General features: G+C 36.1%; 1 protein-coding gene across 3 annotated transcripts in view; it reads right to left on the bottom strand.

The window, feature by feature from the left end:
* The window catches only part of VPS13A (vacuolar protein sorting 13 homolog A), a 276,459-nt gene that overhangs the window by 95,616 nt on the left and 158,850 nt on the right, over positions 1-21,993 (bottom strand). For all 3 annotated transcript variants that reach the window (XM_027549517.1, XM_027549516.1, XM_027549515.1), the window contains exons 35-42: positions 19,072-19,219; positions 15,103-15,230; positions 14,658-14,827; positions 13,905-14,122; positions 12,869-13,101; positions 3,850-3,942; positions 3,018-3,374; positions 143-244 (exon numbers count right to left, since the gene is read on the bottom strand). In XM_027549517.1, coding sequence (XP_027405318.1) covers positions 143-244; positions 3,018-3,374; positions 3,850-3,942; positions 12,869-13,101; positions 13,905-14,122; positions 14,658-14,827; positions 15,103-15,230; positions 19,072-19,219 — 1,449 coding nt within the window. The remainder of the gene's footprint in view (positions 1-142; positions 245-3,017; positions 3,375-3,849; positions 3,943-12,868; positions 13,102-13,904; positions 14,123-14,657; positions 14,828-15,102; positions 15,231-19,071; positions 19,220-21,993) is intronic.

The raw sequence follows: 21,993 nt of genomic DNA, 5'->3' as shown, positions 1-21,993 counted from the left end.
AAAATTACATTCAGAGGTCAAACAAGGAAGCATGTGGAAAGGTTCATAATGAAATATCTGAACTCCGCTGTGATTAAAATTAAAGTGTGCGTGATGTGGACATCCTCAATATTTGAAAAAAATTTCCAGATATCAAAAATACCTTGATTCCAAGATTCCATGGTCTAAAATCCTCAGTCTGATCAATTTCTAAGGGTTCAAGCAAAGGCTCCCACACACCAAACATTTCATTGTAATAATGTACCTAGAGAGAGAATTTAATTTTTTAAATAAAACATTCTGGTATTTTCTAAAATCATCTTCCATGTTGTTCCCCACACCATTCCTTTTGGCTGTGCTATTTGTTCTGTATGAAAACCATCGACATGCCATTAGTTTCCTATACATGCTTTCTCAATGATTTCCTCATCTGGCTAACTTCATGGTCTACTCTTCACCATTTATTCCAGAAAAAAACTCTCTTTTAAGTATCTTTCCTTGATTTTCAGGCTGGGTTTAACAGTGAAAACTGTGTTCATCAATCAAACATTACTGGAATTTTAAAAACATGTTCTATCTACCTCCACTAACTTTTAGAAAGCCTTTGAAGTGAAGGCAAATAACATATGATTCAATAAGCATGTACGTATTTGAATTCTCTGAACTTCCTGGACATCTTAGATCAAATTCTCTGCAAAATATAGATAATTCTAGCTAAAACTTGGAAACTTGAAACTCAGTCTGTCAGTTCTACCTCTATTAGTATATAATTCTATCATCACAAATATTGTAGTGGCTTATACATTTTCATACTTATTGACTGAAGTAGAATATCAGATTAGTTTCTACTAAACATAAACTAAATACTTTAAAGCAAAGTATCCCTGGGAAGACTATATGTAGAAAAATTCTGATGCATAATATATGTTGGCTCAAAGTAAGTATCTTCCATAAAACTAAAGGACTCTCACAGAAATGTGAAAGACCTTGGTGGAGCCTCACCAGAGTATGAAGATCTGCATTATATAAATGTATAAAGCATATTCTTCTAATTTTTTAAGTCACTATTTCCAAAGAGAAAAGAAATAATCTATTACCACTTTAACGAAAAAAGGATACTTAATTTTTAAAATTAAGAATTTTACATCTACCAAACAGTCTATTTTATAGACCTAAAAGAAGCAATAGATATTAAGAAGAGGTGGCAGGAATACACAGAAGAACTGTACAAAAAAGATCTTCACGACCCATGTAATCACGATGGTGTGATCACTAACCTACACCCAGACATCTTGAAATGCAAAATCAAGTGGGCCTTAGGAAGATCACTATGAACAAAGCTAGTGAAGGTGATGGAATTCCAGGTGAGCTATTTCAAATCCTAAAAGATGATGCTGTGAAAGTGCTGCACTCAATATGCCAGCAACTTTGGAAAACTCAGCAGTGGCCACAGGACTGGAAAAGGTCAGGTTTCATTTCAATCCCAAAGAAAGGCAATGCCAAAGAATGCTCAAACTACCGCACAATTACACTCATGTCACATGCTGGTAAAATAATGCTCAAAATTCTCCAAGTCAGGCTTTAGCAATATGTGAACTGTGAACTTCCAGATGTTCAAGCTGCTTTTAGAAAAGGCAGAGGAACCAGAGATCAAATTGCCAACATTTGCTGGATCATCGATAAAGCAAGAGAGCTCCAGAAAAACATCTACTTCTGCTTTATTGACTATGCCAAAGCCTTTGACTGTGTGGATCACAATAAACTGTGGAAAATTCTGAACGAGATGGGAATACCAGACCACCTGACCTGCCCCTTGAGAAATCTGTATGCAGGTCAGGAAACAACAGTTAGAACTGGACATGGAACAACAGACTGCTTCCAAATAGGAAAAGGAGTATGTCAAGGTTGTATATTGTCACCCTGCTTATTTAACTTATATGCAGAGTACATCTTGAAAATGCCAGGCTGAAAGAAGCACAAGCTGGAATCAAGATTGCTGGGAGAAATATCAATAACCTCAGATATGCAGATGACAACACCCTTATGGCAGAAAGTGAAGAAGAACTACAGAGCCTCTTGATGAAAGTGAAAGAGGAGAGTGGAAAAGTTGGCTTAAAGCTCAACATTCAAAAAACTAAGATCATGGCATCCAGTTCTGTCACTTCATGGCAAATAGATGGGGAAACAGTGGCTGACTTTATCTTTCTGGGCTCCAAAATCACTGCGGACGGTGATTGTAGCCGTGAAATTAAGACACTTGCTCCTTGGAAGGAAAGTTATGACTAACCTAGACAGCATATTAAAAAGCAGAGACATTACTTTGCCAACAAAGGTCCATCTAGTCAAGGCTATGGTTTTTCCAGTAGTCATATATGGATGTGAGAGTTGGACTATAAAGAAGGCTGAGCACCAAAGAACTGATGCTTTTGCACTGTGGTGTTGAAGAAGACTTGAGAGTGCCTTGGACTGCAAGAAGATCTAACCAGTCCATTCTGAAGGAGATCAGTCTTGAGTGTTCATTGCAAAGACTGATGCTGAAGCTCCAATACTTTTGCCACTTGATACGAAGAGACTCATTTGAAAAGACCCTGATGCTGGGAAAGATTGAGGGCAGGAGGAAAAGGGGATGACAGAGGATGAGATGGTTGTATGGCTTCCGTGACTCAATGGAGATGAGTTTGAGTAGACTCTGGGAGTTGGTAATGGACAGGGAGGCCTGGTGTGCTGTGGTCCGAGGGGTCATGAAGAGTCAGACATGACTGAGCAACTGAACTGAACAACAGTCTATTAATTTAATCAACTTAAGATGAATGAAATCAGTTGAAATATAAACTTAATATGAATATGTACTCTAAAAGTAACATACACATAAAAACAATTATATCAAGGGCATAAATAGGTACACTTTTTTCCAAAAGTTTGGGAATCAACATCGTATTTATTATAAACTTAATTTAAATGTTTAAATGAGATTTCCAAAATAGTTCATATGTAGCATTATTTCGTATATAATCTGGAAAAATACTATATATGCTTACTTCTAGCTCAAGCTGACAGTGGAGATTGATTAAGGAACTCCAGTTTTTGCCTTCCCCTGAGAAACGTGATTTTGCCAATAGCATAGGTACTGTTCTATGACCAATTCCAGCCTCAAGAACCAGAAAAATAGAATCAATGTTCATTTTTATTATCTCTCCTTTGGGTACCAATTCAGGCATGGGAGCTCTTTTTACAGCTTCATTTGGTTCTTCAAGAAACCACATATTTAAATCTTTTGTATCCTTCTTTTCCCATAAATGTGCTGTAGAAGAAGCAGTTTCTTTGGGGATGGTTTCCTTAGCAGTATAAAGTGCTGAAGTTATGGTAATCACAGTATTTATGATAACTGGTGAAACCTAAGGAGAAAAATTCAAAGCAATAAAAAAAAAATACAAAAATCACTTTCCAAACTACATACTTCAAAGAACATGAAATATATTTGCTGACAGATCAAGAGAAATTAATACTGAAGTAATATTACTACCAAGAAACAGATACAATTTGCTGCCTACAAAATCTTTTTTTATTATGATAGCTAATTTCAAAAGTTAAAATATTTACATGTTGATATTAAACTGACCAATTTCAACTACATATACTATAAGGAAGCTACCTACAGAAGCAGTCAACTGCCAATAATAAAATACATGAAAACATTCATCATAAAATGTAAATTAAGTATCATTTTAAAATTATGTGTCAAAAATATTTTTAAACAGCTTCCTTTTGCTTAATGATTAATATTATTGTTATAATTGTTTATTTCTAAGTTTTATTGTTTTTTCCAAAAGGGCACTAAAGATCTGAATGACTGACTACATTATAACTTACCTTCAGTGTCAGGGATTTTACTGATAATTCAAGTACTTGTGGATCTGTACTTATCTGAGTAGCTTGATAGAACAAGTCACAGGGTTGCAAAACCTATAAGAGAAAAATCAATACTATTAAATTAACACATTCTTAAAATATTTTTACTTAAAGACTTGTCCAACAGGAGATAACTATGCTAAATAAACAGGTTAGTAAAAATAATCTACTTCAAAAACAAGTCAGTCAATAAAACATTCCTTTCTTATCCTCTTGTTCATTATTTATAATAAACAGAAAGTACTTATATTAGCAACACTACTGACAAAGAAAAAGAATTTCTTAAATATATGAAAAATTCACAAAACTTGTATTCTGTATTTTATTTTATAGCAGTCCCTTGGTATCCCTTCGGGACTGGTTCCAGGACACAAACACCTGTCCCCCACCTGCTTCCTCCCACCCATGGCAGATACTAAAATCCAAGAATGCTCAAGTCCTTTGTATATTGATAAAATGGCACAGTATTCAACAACAATGAAACAAACATCACAATTTTAAAAAATGGCAAGAGAAATTGAATAGATTTTTTTTCCCAAAGAAGACAGAAGGCCAACAAGCACATGAAAAGATGTTCAACATCACTATTTATCAGGGAAATGCAAATCAAAACCAAAATAAAATATCACCTCATATCTGTTGTAATGGCTATTATCAAAAAGGCAAGAAATAAGAGTTGGAAAGAATGTGAAGGAAAGGGAATCTTCATTCACTAGATGTGGGATTTGTGTAGTTACTGTGGAAAAACAATATGGAGAGTCCTCAAAAAATTAAGAATAGCTATCATATGATTCACCTATTTTACTTTTGGGTATTTATCCAAATAATACAAAAGCACTAATTCAAAAAGATAAATGTCACCCCCTTTGTTCACTGCAGCATTGTCTACAATAGTCAGGATATGAAAACAACCTAGAGTGCCTATCAACAGACGAAAAGATAATGCAAATGTGGAGTGTTTCTATATGTTTGTATGAGAAGGGAATACTACTCAGGCATAAAAAGGTGAAACCTTGCTATCTGCAACAATATGATGGACCTTGAGGGTATGATGGACCTAAGAGAAATGAGTCAGATGGAGAAAGACAAATACTGCATGATTTCAACTTATATAAGTAATATAAAAAAGAAAAAAACAAGAAATGAACAAATCAAACAACCACATAGATACAGATAACAGATTGAAAGTTATACAGGGGAAGGTGTGGGGAACAAATGGGGTCAAGGGTGTCAACTGTATGGTTACTGGTAAAAACTGAATTTTTAGTGGTGAACATACTTTTGTGTACACAGAAGTAGAAAAATAATACTGTACCCATGAAACTTATATAATGTTATAAGTCAACATTATCTCAAGAAAAAAAAAAAAGACCAAGTACAGTCAGCCCTCTGTATCTACAGGTTCTGTATTTGTGGATTCAACCAAAGACTGAGTTACTAAAATAAAAGTTTTATCGTGCTATTTTTTTCCATTATAAAAGCAAATGAATGCTTGGTTGGGACTGGTGCGCTGGGACGACCCAGAGGGATGGTACAGGGAGGGAGGAGGGTTCAGGATGGGGAACATGTGTATACCTGTGGCGGATTCATACTGATATATGGCAAAACCAATACAATATTTTAAAGTTAAAAAATGAAAAAGATAAAAAAATTAAGTGAAATATGTTAACCTATATAGGACAAACTACAAAGGAATAAAAAATTATAAATAAATTAGACTTGCTAAATAATTCTTAATATAAGTGTAAATTAACTGAGTCTGCCCTAACTATAGTAAGCTTAAATCTGTCCTGCAGCCCCCAGTGACTCACACTCCTCCCAAATGCAACATATGTTTACCTCCTAAGGATCTTGATAGTCACCTCCCAATATTATAGCATGAAGTCCAAAATCTTGAGAGAGTTAATTCTTATGCAGATTGATAAGGAGAAAGGGGGTCCAGGGCTCTCAAGGAAGAGAAAGGGGCAAAAATTTTTTTTTAACATTGCTTTGTCTTAGTCACGTAAGACATTTTTTCTTAAATTCTGAGTTGTTATGACAACAATCTTTAAGACTAACTTTCTTTAAGCCCAGAGCTAATGATTACACAACAAAACAACTCATCTTGCTCAAGGGTATGTTTTTCCTTAAGTTCTGTGCAGTCTCCTTGGACTGCAAGGAGATCCAACCAGTCCATCCTGAAGGAGATCAGTCCCGGGTGTTCATTGGAGGGACTGATGTTGAAGCTGAAACTCCAATACTTTGGCCACCTGATGCGAAGAGCTGACTCATTGGAAAAGATCCTGATGCTGGGAAAGATTGAGGGCAGGAGAAGAAGCGGATGACAGAGGATGAGATGGTTGGATGGCATCGTCGGCTCAATGGACATGGGTGTGGGTAGACTCCAGGAGTTGGTGATGGACAGGGAGGCCTGGCATGCTGCGGTTCATGGGGTCGCAAAGAGTCAGACATGACTGAGTGACTGAACTGAACTAAACATACAACTCAATATCATTTTTATTTTTTTACCAAATGCTCCAATTAAAGATGGGCAGCAGAACTGAACAGACATTTTTCCAAAGAGGACATGCAGATGACCAACAGGCACATGAAATGATGTTCAACATTGCTAATCAGTAGAGATACAAATCAAAACGACAGTTAGCTTTCATCTCACACCTGTCACAATGACTATAATCAAAAGTACAAATGCTGGCAAGCATGTACAGAAAAGGGAACCCACTGTTAAAGTAGTCTTTACTGTCAGGATGAAGATAGAATAGACAAATGACAGATTAGTAAATAAAACAAGAGTTCTGCAGCAAAAATAAAAATAAAAACCTTCCATGAATAAATAACAGCTTTGGTTGTTAAAGCTACTTATATATGGAATCACCAAATGGTTAACAAACCTAAGGATTGCCAAGGAGACCAATACTTGGTATATAGAAGTTTTTTAGTATTAAAACTGCTAAAATCACCTCCAAGTAGTAAGCTCAACAGAAAGCAAGCTGTGACAACAGTGTTTATCCTGAAAAAGACAACAGTCACTTTACGTATGTCTACAGTGGATAATGTATAAAAAAAGAGAGAGAGACAGAGCCACGTGAGAAAATGTGAACAATGCTCTTTCAAGAGAGCAAAAATCAAAGACTCCAACATGGGCTATCCAAGGAATTTACTCCATTGCTGGAGCTTCAAGTTTTCACAATTCAATTCAGCAGGATATTTCAACTGTTATGAAGCAATGACTACAAAGTGTTTCCTATTCTTTCTTTTTCTGAATGGGTTTTTAAGCTTTGAGTTTTCAGTCCTTGTACCACTGTTAAACTAGTCATTGTGTATAGTGGTGAGTTGTCAAAAATTGACAACTTATTTGTCTATTAGTTAATATATTGCCTGGGCTTCCCTGGTGGCTCAGAGGGTAAAGCATCTGCCTGTGATATGAAAGACCCAGGTTTGATCCCTGGGTCGGGAAGATCCCCTGGAGAAGGAAATGGCAACCTACTCCAGTACTCTTGCCTGGAAAATCCCATGCACAGAGGACCCTGGTGGGCTACAGTCCATGGGGTCGCAAAGAGTCGGACACGACTGTGCGACTACGCTTACTTAATATATTGCCAAATCGAAAGAAGTCATATGCAGACACAATAAAGCAAACTATCATCTAGGAGGAGGAACAAAATGGTGGAGGAGTAGGTGGACATGGAGTATATCCCTCTCCATGGATACGTCAGGAATACACCTTCAGACACAGAAGTACATGCAGAACACCAGGTAAGGGGGGACAGGAGTACCTGACTAGTGGAAAGGAATATAGAACCACCCAAAACTCAGTAGGACAAAGGAACTAGGGGAAAAAACAGGAGTGTTCAGAGGACTGGACCTGCCCTTGGCAGGTGGGCAAACTGAAGCAGGGGTACGATCCCCACATCGGGGCAATTGTCTGAGTCAAAGGAGAAACATTTAAGGCTCAGAGTGAAACAGCTGATCTGTGGCAGCCTAAATGTTATGAGAATCAGACAGTCCTTGCCACAGCCATACACAGTCTGGACAGGGACGCAGGTCGCATGGAAGGTACAGCAGCTGGGAGCTGGAGTTTAGAGACTATGGAGCAATCCCAGTGTGAGGGCTGCTGTTGACTGTGGAGAGAGGAATTTAGGAGATGTGAAGGAGGAGACTGTGATGGGAAATGCCTGTAGAGGAAAGCCAGGAAGCCATGGAGGCAAGGTGATCCTACTGAGTCACGCATAGTGGGTGGAGCCATCACCATAGCCTCTCTCCCCACATGCCAGCATCGGTACCTGAACGATAAAAAGGCTGGCCCATCAAACACCTGATGCGCTGCACTACAGAGTAGGACCCCACCCAGGGTGCCCCTTTAAGTGCCTGAAATGCCGATCTATGGGTAGGACCCCAGCCAAGGGGGCCCCTCTATGTGCCTGACGCGCTGAACAACAGAGAAGGATCCCAGGCAAGGGAGCCCTCTATGTGCCTGAACGGGCGGAGCTATGGGGAAAAACTGGCCAAAGAGGCCTTCTGATTGCCAGCTACAAGAGGCTCGAAAAAAGACTGATAGGGCCATAACTCCTGTGGTGGAGGCAGTCCATGTCCCTGCACACTTGGTGCTGCCCAAGATCCCCACAAGCCAAGCAGCTGTGCCACCTTCACGCTCAACTCTCACTGGGGCAGAGCTGCTACAGGCAAAAAAAGTCTTGCATCTATGCACACAGGGTTGCTTCAGTTGTGTCCAGCTCTTTGCGAACCTGTAGACTGTGGCCTGCCAGGCTTCTGTCAGGGGGGTTCTCCAGGCGAGAATACCGGAGCATATTGGCCAATACTGGTTGCCATACACTTCTAGAGCACTATATTTCCTGCTGCCCTGGCTGCCAACTCCCCTGAGTACCTGGTGCTGCCAGAACTCTTGCAACCTAAACAGCTGCACCACCCCCGACATCTGGCCCTCACAGAGGCAAATCCAAGTCCTCCAGGGCAGCCCCAGGAGCAAACCCCAGTGAACAACCCACATGCAGAGATGGAAATAAAACCACAGTTGAAACCCAGGGGCAGTGTGGCTAAGGAAGAAGACTGCAAAACCTTACCACTAGTTATACAAGCTGCAGATTAAATCCACACGATCAACTAGGCAGACTCTGTGTCTACAGAATACATAAAAGGACATTCAGAGCTCCCACAAAAGGAAACACACTGGTTCTGATAGCTGTGGATATTGGAGAGAAGAACACACAGGAGTAGGACCAGATTAGAATCTGAGTTGCCCCCACAGCAGGTCCAGAGATCAGCAGTTTTGGAGGGCATAAAAGGGAGGTGAGGTGGACTGCGACCTCCAGCAAAGGAAAGGACTCTGACAGCAGTGGCTCAAGAAAAACATTTCTTATTCTTATGGTTTGACTTGTCCTGTAGATTCCCTTGGATTTTTTTTCTTTTTTTTTTTTGCCCCTCTGTTGTAGTTGTCAATTTTTTGGCACTATGAAATCTAATTAAATTTTTGAATTTTTTTTTTCTCCTCAGACACATTTTTTGTTGCTGTTATAAACCTCTGCCTCTACATTGGGCTTCTGCAGTTCTGGGGAGTTTTCCTTTTTATTTTCTTTTTTAATTTTAATTTTTTAAACCTATTATTATTTTTTATACATTTATTCCTTTGTTTGCTTTTCATACTGTTCCTTTCCCCTTCCAGATAATCTTTAACATATATAAATCTTCTTCATCTACCTGTATTTAACTTTGCATATCTATTCTTTCTTTTCTTTCCTGTCAAACATTTGTTAGCTTTATTTTCATAGCTTTATTCCCCAACTTGCGTCTTCCTTTAGTTTCATTTTCCAGTTTCTGTTTTAGTTAGTTTTGTTTTTAACTGGTAGATATAACTCTTGATTTCCTTTGTTCACTGGGTCAATCTATTCTACTTTATTTTTGTTGGACTGTTTTGATTTTGCTTATGGGTGTAATGCATATGTGTATATTCAGTTATACTTCTTATTGTTGTTATAAACCTCTGACTCTGTGTTAGGATTTTGCAGTTCTGTTTTCCTTTTTTCTTTCTTCTTCCTTTATGTCTTTCATTTTTTTCCTTGCTCTTTTTTATAATTTTAATTTTTTAAACCTATTATTTTTTTCTCTACATTTCTTTGTTTGCCTTTCCTACTGTTCTTTACCCCTTACAGTTAATCTTTAATGTATATAAATCTTCTTCATCTACCTGTATTTAACTTTGCATATCTATTCTTTCTTTCCTTTCCTCTCAATATATGTGTTAGTTTTCTTTTCATTGCAATAAAGCATATTTGGCACCTTGCTTTAGTTTTGTTTTCCAGTTTGTGCTTTAGTTTTGTTCTTAACAGGTAAATATAATTTTTGATTTCCTTTGTTCACTGGGTCAATCACTGTACTTTATTTTTGTTGGATTGTTTTGACTTTGCTTAGGGGTGTATATATATATTGCATCATTTAAATTATTATTTGCCTGATTTTGTAACTGCCATTTGTCTGGGGTTCATCTTTGGTTTCTTGTTTTGGGGTATTTGTTTTTAATCTTACTTAATGCCATAACAAACCACTTGTGGAGTCTTCCTTCCTGACCAGGGATCAAGCCCTGAGCCTTTGGAGTGGGAACACTGACTCCAAGACCCTAGACTACCAGAGAACTAACCCTAGGGAGTACCAAATAATGAGAACTCACACAAAGCAAACCACTTGAGTACAAGACCTGGTATCACCCAACCATCAGTAACACCCTGTACAGGATGCCTCACCTAAACAACAAACAAAAAAATACAAACCCAATCACCAGCAGACAGGAAGGATCACCACCTCACTCACCCTTGCCCATCAGAGGAAAAATAAACAAACGAAGGAACAAAAACTCATCACAAATCTCAGCCTATAGGAAGCTTACACAACCACTGCACCAAACATAGGAGGCCAGAAATCAAAAGGAAGAAAGAAGTCAACCTTTTACCCTGGGAAAAGACCACAAACACAGTAAGTTAAAAAAAAATTATGAAGACTGGCTGAATGTATACAAAAACAAGATACATATATATGCTGTCTACAAGAAACCCACTTCAGACCTAAAGACACATATAGACAGAAAGTGAGAGGATGGAAAAATATACTCCATGCAAATGGAAAGCAGAAGAAAACTGGAGTAGCAATCTTCATATCAGACAAAACAGACCTTAAAATAAAGATGATTACAAGAAATAAGGACACTACATTGATTGATCAAGGGATCAATCCAAGAGGAAGACATAAAAATTGAAAATATCTATGCACCCAACATAGGAGCACCTCAATACATGAGACAAACACTAAAAGACATAAAAGGAGAAATTGACAGTAACACAGTAATAATAGGAGACTTGAACACTCCACTCCCACCAATGGACATTTCATCAAAACTGAAAATTAAAAAGAAACACAAGTCTTAAATGATACATTAGATGAGATGGATCTCATTGATATCTTCAGGACATTCCATCCAAATGCAGAAGAATACACCTTCTTCTCAAGTGCACATGGAACATTCTCCAGGGCGGACCACATCTTGGGTCACAAATCAAACCTCAGTTAATTTAAGAAAACTGAAACCATATCAAGCATCTTCTCTGACCACAACGCTATGAGACTAGATATCAATTACAAGAAAAAAACTGTAAGAAAAACAAACACATGGAGATTAAATAACATGTTTCTAAATAACCAACAGGTTATTGAAGAAGTCAAAAGGGAAATCAAAAAACTTCTAGAAACAAATGACAATCTAAACATGACAACTCTAAAACCTGACGGGATGCAGCAAAAGCAGTCCTAAGAGGGATGTTTATAGCAATACAACTCTACCTCAAGAGACAAGAAAAATATCAAATAGACAACCTAACTTTACACCTAAACTGGAAAAAGAAGAACAAAAAAACCCCAAAATTAGTAGAAGGAAAGAAATAATAAAGGTCCACGCAGAAATAAATGAAAAAGAAATGAAAGAAATAACAGTAAAGATTAATAAAATGAAAAGCTGGTTCTTTGAGAAGATAAAGAAAATTCACAAACCATGAGCCAGACTCAATAAGGAAAAAAAAGAGAGAAGAATCAAGTGAACAAAATTAGAAAAACAAAGGAAAGGTTACAACAGCAAATGCTCTTGCACTGTTGGTGGGAATGTAAATGGATACAGCCACTATGGAAGACAGTATGGAGATTCTTTAAAAAACTACGAATAAAATCACCATATGACCCAGCAATCCCACTCCTAGGTACATACCCTGAGGAAACCAAAACTGAAAAGACACACGTATCCCACTGTTCATTGCAGCACTGTTTACAGTACCTAGAACAGGGAAGCAACCTAGATGTCCATTGACAGATGAAAGGATAAAGAAGTTGAGGTACAGTTTCAAAGTGTTTTATGAGTGCTAGGAGTCAGATAGTTAACTTGAAAAGATGTCTTTGAAGAAACAAATTTTAATCAGTTATGAAGAGGAAGAAGGCCAAGAGGATACTAGAAAATAAAATACAAATGGGAAGCATGCCAGAGCACATGATTGACGGTTCAAACAAGCCATAGGGAGAAAAGCAAGTAGCACATCTGAGAAAAATAGGTCTAGATGGGAGAAAAAATTAAAATAATAAAACTGAAACAACACAACAAACAATTGGTAGAAAGTCTTAACCGCCTAAAAGCAGTGTGGAATTGGCATGGAAACAAAATCAGAGTATAGTCTTCACTGAGAAGTATTTAGATAAAATCAACTTTTCAGTGTGACTGTTCCCATAAATACACAAAACAATGAGGAACAAATGGAAAAAATGAAAAGAGAGTTTAAAAGCTGGTGCAATAATAATCTAAATTAGGCTCTCCAAGACGAAAGAAAAGTATTTTATAGAATAAGTTGGAGAGTATGTAGCCACTTTCCTAAAGTGATACACGCTAAATATAAAACAGTTTACAATTAAGCTGACAAGTAAATAGAAAACTCACAGTAGTGATTTTTCCTTTTCTCTTGACTGGAAGAAATGGGCATGCTCTCACTTGGAGATCTTTAATGGCAGCAGTCATTGTATCATTTTCAAAGTCACCTAGCCAATATATTTCACACTGTGTTGTAATGACTAAGGCAGGAGCATCATTTCTTGTCATATCAGCGACAAACACAATTTCAGGATTTTTAATAGTGATGTTCATTTCCCACTTTTCTGATTGCTGTTTAGGTACTAAAATAAAAACACAGATAATGTCTTAAAACAGCTATAAATCTTTCTTATATTATGAAAAATTATTTATAGGACAATGATATCTCTATTTGAAGTAAAAGCAAAATAGAAATACTTAGATCCCAAAAGAATTTACTGAAAGTCTCCTAGTATAAGATTTAAAGAACTCATAGCCATTAGAATATTTTAAAATATGAGGGGAAATCTCTACTATTTAATGGCAGAGCTAAAAATAAACTAGTTTCTAACTCTTAGCTTGACACTCTTTCTACTACACTACAAGGAATGAAATATATAAAAGATAATAGAAAATTATAAATGTAACAAGAATAAAAGAACTTTAGGGACTTCTCTGTGGGGTCCAGTAGGTAAGACTCTGCACTTTCCCTGCAGGGAGCATGAGTTCAATCCCTGATTGAGTGGCCTGGCCAGAAAGCAAACACAAGTATATAAATAAAAGACAAGTTTAAGTTACAATACTATCTTTAATTATGAAAAGGAGTCATTGTTTCATTACTGTCTCCTTCCAAGAAAATCTTTCAAATTATTGTCTTCAAAGAAGTACAATTACTTATTTTAACATGGGTCTCATAATTTTTGAACCCAGTATTTACTTATGACTTGAAAAATACAGAAACTGGCTATCTTATCAGAAAACACATTTAAATTTTCCTCTTACCTCTGAAAAATAAGGATTTCTAACTTATTGATCCTGTTATCCTCATCATCTAGAAGGATAATCAAGCTAAGTGTTATTATAGCACTTCAGTAACAGATATGGAATATTTTAGCCAATAACTAACCTTCTTCTTTAGCAGACCATGTTTGAACATTGGTTTCTACAGCAGTGCCTGTAGTGTAGGCCTCAAGAAAGACATTTGCAACTGTCAGCAGAAATTCCACACTTGCACAAATATACATTTCTTGAAGGACTATATCAGCCACCCAACCATCTCGGATCGTCCTATACCTTACATCCATCATGTCCTTTTTGTCAAACCCAACTGTCAGTCCTATCATTCTGAAAAACACAATCACAATTTCTATGAGTGTTCTGCACCTAATCAAACACACCAATAAAACTCAAAGGTCTCTCATTGCTTTCACCGACAGCAAGCCAATGTTCTGAAGTCATTTCTCTTAGTAGGATAAGAGAAATAATAAATTTACAGACTTCAGGAGCACAATTCTTTCATAATATAGGAAGTATATCCTTAAGAAATTATCAGAATTTTGAATCTCAGCATATTTTTTCTACAAATTTTCATATATTACCCATTACAATTGTATGGATTCATAATTCAGATAATAGATATTAATTTAAAACCAATTTAATTACACTGATTATTTCTATTTAACCATTTTTTTCTATTCAACCATTCAGCAAGAACAGCACATAAACAGAGCATTTAAAATGTTGACTGAGAACTATGGAATCAACTCCATTAAAGCTTTGAAGATATCAGATTATACCCAGAAAATGCATATGCAACTTTGAGAGTAAGTTCTATAAAATACACCAACCATTGCTCAATAAAAATTTAAAACACTATTACCTAGGAGTTGCCTTCTTGATATGAGGCCTTTTGTCATCTAAAATACAGTTTTTTAATGAGAAGGAAGAAAATATCGAGTCATCTGTATACATTTTTAAAGTGCTTATAATATTCTCCAACTTAAATTCAGCAAGTTTCAGAGAAGGATCACGAATATCTGTAAAGGAAGTCTGAGGAAAAAGAAATCAGTACAAATTTTACACAAACATACAAATTTAAAACATATTTTACGATATGAAATACCACATTCTCTATCTCCAAGAGCTCATAATGAAAAGCATATATTAACTTTAAAATATCACTTTTCATATCAAAGGCTATATGTAAGAAAACTCATTTTAAAAGGCAAATAGTTAATGTGAAAAGTGCAACAATTTTTCTCAAAGGAACAGATACAACAAAACACAGGAAACAGCAAAAATATAGTTTTTCTTCTTCAACTTACCTGTTTAGGACCTGGACTATACAGTACCATGGTGAGATAATCAGTTCTGAAACTCATATTTAGTGTTGTCTTAACTTGAGAAGCATGTGAATGTACTTCTACCACAGCAGCTGTCACTACAGTTGTTCCTTGGAAAAATTAGTTAGTGGATAAAAGAAAAAGGTCAGGAATGGTAGAACTCATTAAAATGGAATTAAAAGTAGATTTACCATAATTATTAAATAAATGGGTATAGTACAACATTTTTCCAAAAATTCAAAAAGATTTAAAAATTCAGATGTTGAACTCACTTAACTCCAGGGTTAGCATTCTTTACATAATAATCTGGGAGTCTAAACTCCTGGTTTACTTTTAATAAACTCTTGGTTTAATTTTTGTAAAATGAGAATAAAAGAACTAACCCCTGGGTCTGTTTTGGCAATTCAGGGAAATAGCATGTGTAAAATGCATACCAGAGTACCTGGCATATGTGTTTTGTATTTACATTTTACTTCAAAAAAACCTAAAACCAAACAAGATGCTTTAGATGACATTTTAAAAATGTTCCACTAACCAAAAGGATCCAAAATTCAGTCTTTTCTATATTTCATATTTTGGGGCAAGGTATTATATACACATGGTACATTTTAAATGGATTCTGTAGACCTATTAATCCTTCTCTTGGCTGTATTGCTCTGTCAATGATTTCTGGTTGAATAGGAATGTGACTGTGGACATTCTTGCTTTGTTCCTACTTTAGGTGGAAAACTTTCCATTTCACCTTTAAATATACCTTTTCGATATTTCTACTTTTTATCACAAATAGGTGACTTATTAAATGCTTTTTCTGCATCTATTCAGGTGATATAATTTTTTTCTCCTTTTTCTATTAATTTGGTGTTACCTTAATTGATTTTTGAGGGTTAAATGAACTCTGCATTTCAGGATAAGTCTAAGTCAAGATGACACATCCTACATGCTTATTGCTGGATTTAGTATGATATGCTGTTAAGAATTTTTATTCCTGTGTTCATTAGGGATATTAGGTGCAATGTTCTTCCCTCAAAGTTGTTTTTTATTTTTTATTTGGGTTTTTGGTATCAGGCTAATGCTTGCTTTATAAAACGACTAAGGAAGTGTTCCCTCCTCCTCTATTTTCCAAAAGGTTTGTTTAACACTGGTATCTTACTTAAACGTTTAACAAAATTCACCACTGAAATTCAATTCTTTTAACAGATGCAGAACTATTCATCTTATTTCTATTTCATCCTATATCAGTTTTGGTAACTTTTTAAAAAATTTGTACATTTCATGTAAGCTGTAGAGTTTATTATCACAAAATTATTTATACATAATAATTTCTACACAGTAGAAAGTAAAAATGATTTTCTCAGCATTACTGACTACATAGAAAACCCTAAAAAGTCTCCAACAAATTACTAGAATTAAGAAATCAATTTCGCATTTATACGAAGATATAGGGTTACTATGCAAATATCAATTGTATCAGTAACAACTGAGAAATATACTTTTAAAAATATTTGCAGTAGCATCAAAAAACATACTTAGGAAGAAGTTCAACACAATTATGCAAGACTGCTACACTGAAAAATCTCAGTACTGAGACTGAAAAATCTCAGTATTTTAAATGAAGAGACTAATGTGTGCTCAATCACTCAGTAATGCCCGACTCTTTCTGACTCTCTGGATTGTAGCCTGCCAGGCTTTTCTTTGTCCATGGAATTTCCCAGGCAAGAATAACTGGAATGGGTTGCCATTTCCTTCTCTAGGGGATCTTTTAGACAGGGATCAAATCCACATCTCCTACATTGCAGGTGGATTCTTTACCTGCTAGGCATCATGGAAGCCCCAATAGCTTATTATTTTACTTCCTCTGTTGCTGCAACACAACACATGCATCTCTCAAGGAAAAAAAAAAAATTATCTCTTCACGCATTCTAAAAATGGCTCAAAATCATGCAAAACAGTTCACTTCACTTCTGCACCAGAATGTACTGTATATATATTTCTCCCTTCTTTGGAACAGAAAACATGTCTTCCTCTCCCATATTACTTAATGTGGCATAGTTAACACTTCATTCTACATGTTATATAGAATTTATGTCACTTTTCTTAAGACATCTGTCCTTTTTTCTTAAAGCATTCTAAATTCCTTTTAATGAAAACTAAGTACTTTCTAGTCCAGTAACAGATAATCTGGGGATTCCTTTTTAATGCTTTCTGTATTTGAATCCCATGTTTTCCCTTTTCCTGGATTCCTTATTTGCTTTGCTAGAATATTATTATTTTCAAACTACCAGCATACCTCAGAGACTGCAAGATTGGTTCCAGACTACTGCAATAAAATGAATACCACAACAAAGCAAGTCACACAAACTGGTTTTCCAGTGCATATAAAATGTTATGTTTATACTATATTATAGTCTGTCATAACACAATAGCATTATGTTTTTAAAATATATATACCTTAATTAAAAACTAAGTTTGTTAGAAAAATGGCACCCAGATAGACTTTCTTGACTCAGGGTTGCCACAAACCTTAAATTTGTAAAAACTGCAATGTCTGAGAAACACAATAAAAATAAAGTGCAATAAAATGAGCTGTACCTGAATGGGTATAAAGAAAGTAAACTTTGAGTCACTGGAAATCTAAAAATTGTTTTCACATTTGGATGATGGTTTGACCATATATAGAATTCTAACTTCAAAATTATTTTCCTTAGAAATATATTTTCCAATATTACCCCACTGTCTTTTATCCTCCATCAATCCTACCCCATCCAGTTTCATTCATGATGAATCTGATTCCAGTCACTTTTTTTTCTAAGCCCTAACAGGCAGCCTGGTATTCTTCAATATTACTTCTGTTGTTCTGACATTTCACGAAAATGTGTTTGCATGGAAGTATTCAATCAGCTTGAAACTGGGTAGATTCTTTATATCCAAGAATTTGTTTCAATATTTACTTAGTTCTATAGAGTTCTCTTCTAGGAACTCTTTCTTATCTTAGGAAGACAGAAGGTAGTGATGGTAGGATTCAGTTCTTATACTCCTAGAATTCTGTTTTTATGAATTAGTTTTCTGTTCACATTCTCTTTTTTTTCTTCAATTATTTTGTCTCATTCAAGAAACACTATTCTGTTTATCCTGCCTGCTTTTATGCTTGGGTTCTTATGATTTTCTTTATATCTGACCATTAATATTTAACTATAAAGTACTGGGTTGGTTATTCTAGCTAGTAAGAATGATGATTTCTATAATGTTATAAATAAATGTAAGGTTGTTTCTTTGCTGGGATTCTGACTGGAAAAGCTGTGCAATATGATTTCAGTTTGAGGTAGGGAGACTTGAGGTTCCCCCAAAATGCCAGAATGAGGAGAATTTATTCTAGTGAAGCAAAATCATCTAGTAGTTCTAATTAATCCAATTTCTTTATGTGCTGGTACTGAACTTAAGCCCTAGTTAGGTTTCTACATAATAAATTAAATCCAACATTGGATGCAGCCTTCTACTGAGTTATGATTCCTTCTGCTCTATTTTATCCATGTATCTTCTAAATATTTGCTGGAGTCCATCACTAATGATCATCCTCTTTTGAGACTGCTAATATTTTGATACTTCTAATATTAATATGAAATATTCCACTGGAACATATGCTTCACTAGGAACAAGGGAGAAGAGAAAGGATGAGGAGAAAATTTGAAAACTGAAAAACAGGAACTTACAGGGGAGTTAGGATAACCAAGAAAAAAACACATACTAAGGAATTTTGTCACAAGAATTAGAAATTTGATTCAAAGAAAAAAAAACAACAGAATGACTAATAACAGATAAATGAGAACTACTTGAGTAAGATTAGCTAAATAGAAAAGGTTTATAAATTTTACTTTACCCAAACCTACAGTTAGGGAGAATGAAAGGAAGGAGAGAAGGAAAGGAGGAGGGGGCTAATTTAAGGTTAAGACGTACCTGCCGCATGGTGTGACGCAGTAGTAGCACCACTAGTAACACTGGACTGATCCTTTGCTACCTCATGTGAAGCACTATCACCTTCATACCATATGTTGCCATATAATGTTTTAAAAATGGTCGTTATATCTTCTTGACTAAGAATGAACTGTTAAAAAAATAAGATTTGACCATTTCAACATTACTACCTCATGTAGTGAAAAAGTTTTATACAAGGAAAACTGTTTCATTTCAAACCCCTGCAAAACCAACTTTTAACACATTAGATACTTCTATTAACTGAAGGCTTCATTTTCTAAATGACCATGTATTCTTTAGTACCCTGTGAAATACAGAACTAAATTAAATGCCAGTATCAATACCAGAAGCTATGAATGATAAACTTTGTTATGAATGCAGCAATTAGCCTACTAGTTTTAAGCCTTTAAAATGAACTTTTATCTTTAAGTATCCATGTAGCTACTCTATATTTTTTTTGGTTAGTAAGCCCCTCAATTGACAAATATGGAATAATAAAAAATAATAAATTCAGAACACTTCCTAACACCATACACAAAAACAAATTCAAAATGGATTAAAGACTTAAACATAAGCCCAGAAACTATAAAGCTCCTAGAGGAAAACACAGGCAGTACACACTTCAGCATACTTAACAGCAAGATTCTCTTTGTCCCACCTCCTACAGTAATGGAAATAAAACAAAAATAAACAAATGGGACTTAAATAAGCTTAAAGGCTTTTGTACAGTAAAGGAAACAATAGTCAAGATTAAAAGATAACCCTCAAAATGGGAGAAAATAATTGCAAACAAAACTGACAAAGGATTAATCTCCAGAATATACAAGCAGCTCACACAGGTCAACATGAGGAAAACAAAAAGCCCAATAAAAAAATGGGTAGACGAACTAAATGGACATTTCTCCATAGAAGACATTCAAATGGCTAATAATCATATGGAAAGATGCTCAACACCACTCATTATTAGAGATATGCAAGTCAAAACTACAATGAGGTATCACCTCACACCGGTCAGAATGGCCCTCATCAAAAAAATCTACAAACAATAAATGTTTGACAGGGTGTGGAGCAAAGGGAACCCTCTTGCACTGCTGGTGGGAATGTAAATTGATACAGCCACTATGGAGAACACTATGGAGACTCCTTAAAAAACTAGGAATACAACTATCTCATAACCCAACAATCCCACTATTGGGCATACACCCTGAGAAAACCATAACTGAAAGAGACACATATATCCCATGTTTTCTGCAGCACTATTTACCATAGCTAGGACATGGAAGCAACCTAGATGTCCATCAACAAGATAAATGGATATAGAAGTTGTGGTACATATACACAAAGGAATATTACTCAGCCACATTTGAGTTAGTCCTAATTAGGTGGATGAACCAAGAGCCTGTTATTCAGAGTGAAGTAAGTCAGAAACAGAAAAACAAATATCACATATTAATGCATATATATGGAATCTATAAAGATGGTGCTGATAATCCTATATGGAGGGCAGCAACTGAGATGCAGAGATAGAGAACAGACTTGTGGCCACAGTAGGGGAAGAAGAGGGTGTGATGAACTGAGAGAGTAGCATGGAAACATAAGAATTACCAGATGTAAAACAGCCGGTGGAAATTTGCTGTATGACGCAGGGAGCTCAGATAAGATGCTCTGTGACAACTAGAGGGAAGTCCAAAAGGAGGGGACAGATGTATACCTATGGGTGATTCATGTTGATGTATGGCAGAGACTAATACAATACTGTAAAGCAATTATCCTGCAATTAAAATTTTTAAAAATACATTTAAAAAATTGAAAATATTTTACAATATGTTTTACATGAATTATTTTACCTGAACCTCACAAAAGTTCTAGATACAAAGAGTATAATCTTGATATTATAAGAAGATGAGACTTAAATGATTAAGTATCATGCTTAAGTACACTTAAAGCAACACACTAACTCAAAACTCTATGCTTTGCAAATTCAACATTAAACCACTAGCATAAGACCTGTCTTGAAAGCTGTGACGGTTAATTTTATGTCAACTTGACTGGGTCATAGTACATAGAGATTGAGTCAAATATTATTCTAGATGTTATATATACATATGGTATTGTAGACCATCTACAAATGCTCAGCTCCCTTCTCGGGGGGGCAGATTCACTAGAATGAAATTGAGTCGTCCCCTATCAAGACACCCCAAGTAGCAGCTGTTGCAGGATATCACATATTTAACTTCTCCTGGATCTCAACTTCAGAGTCAGGGACAGGTTAAAATTGAGTCTTCAGGAAATCAGTCTAATGCACCCAGATCAAGAGTATACAGACACACACACACACCATAGCCTTGATTAGATGGACCTTTGTTGGCAAAGTAATATCTCTGCTTGCCGGGAGCCGGCATATTGTATATTGAGTGCATATTGCATATTGAGTGCAGCACTTTCCACAGCATCATCTTTCAGGATCTGGAATAGCTCAACTGGAATTCTATCACTGCAGGGAGCCAGCGTGAGGAGCTCCACCCATGACAAAGGTCATGAGGAAGGAGGCTCGGCATACGCAAAGGCGGGATCGAGCTTCAGGAGTCCCCCTGGAAATCTACCCCCCAAACCAGAGTCTGCCTACTTTCTGCTTTGTGCTTTCACCTACACCTCTGACTTTACGGGGGGCTGTCCCCCACTACCTCTCTCTGAAAAAAGAGTTAGCTTACAGCTCCAGTTAATAATTCCTGGGTGTGACAGTGTTTCAACCTACAAACTCCTTTGGAAATCCTCTAGCCGGCCTGAATAGGTTTTTCCGGCACATGTGATTGCTCAGAGCCTCCCAACTGTGAGAGGCAGGAGATGTTCTAAACTGTCTAAACACAGATTCCTTTGAGTAGTTAAAAGATTGATTAGAAATTG

Source organism: Bos indicus x Bos taurus, chromosome 8, assembly GCF_003369695.1.
Source record: "Bos indicus x Bos taurus breed Angus x Brahman F1 hybrid chromosome 8, Bos_hybrid_MaternalHap_v2.0, whole genome shotgun sequence".
Lineage (NCBI taxonomy): Eukaryota > Metazoa > Chordata > Mammalia > Artiodactyla > Bovidae > Bos > Bos indicus x Bos taurus.
Note: the sequence above shows the minus strand (reverse complement) of the source record. Positions and strands in the feature narration are given on the sequence as shown.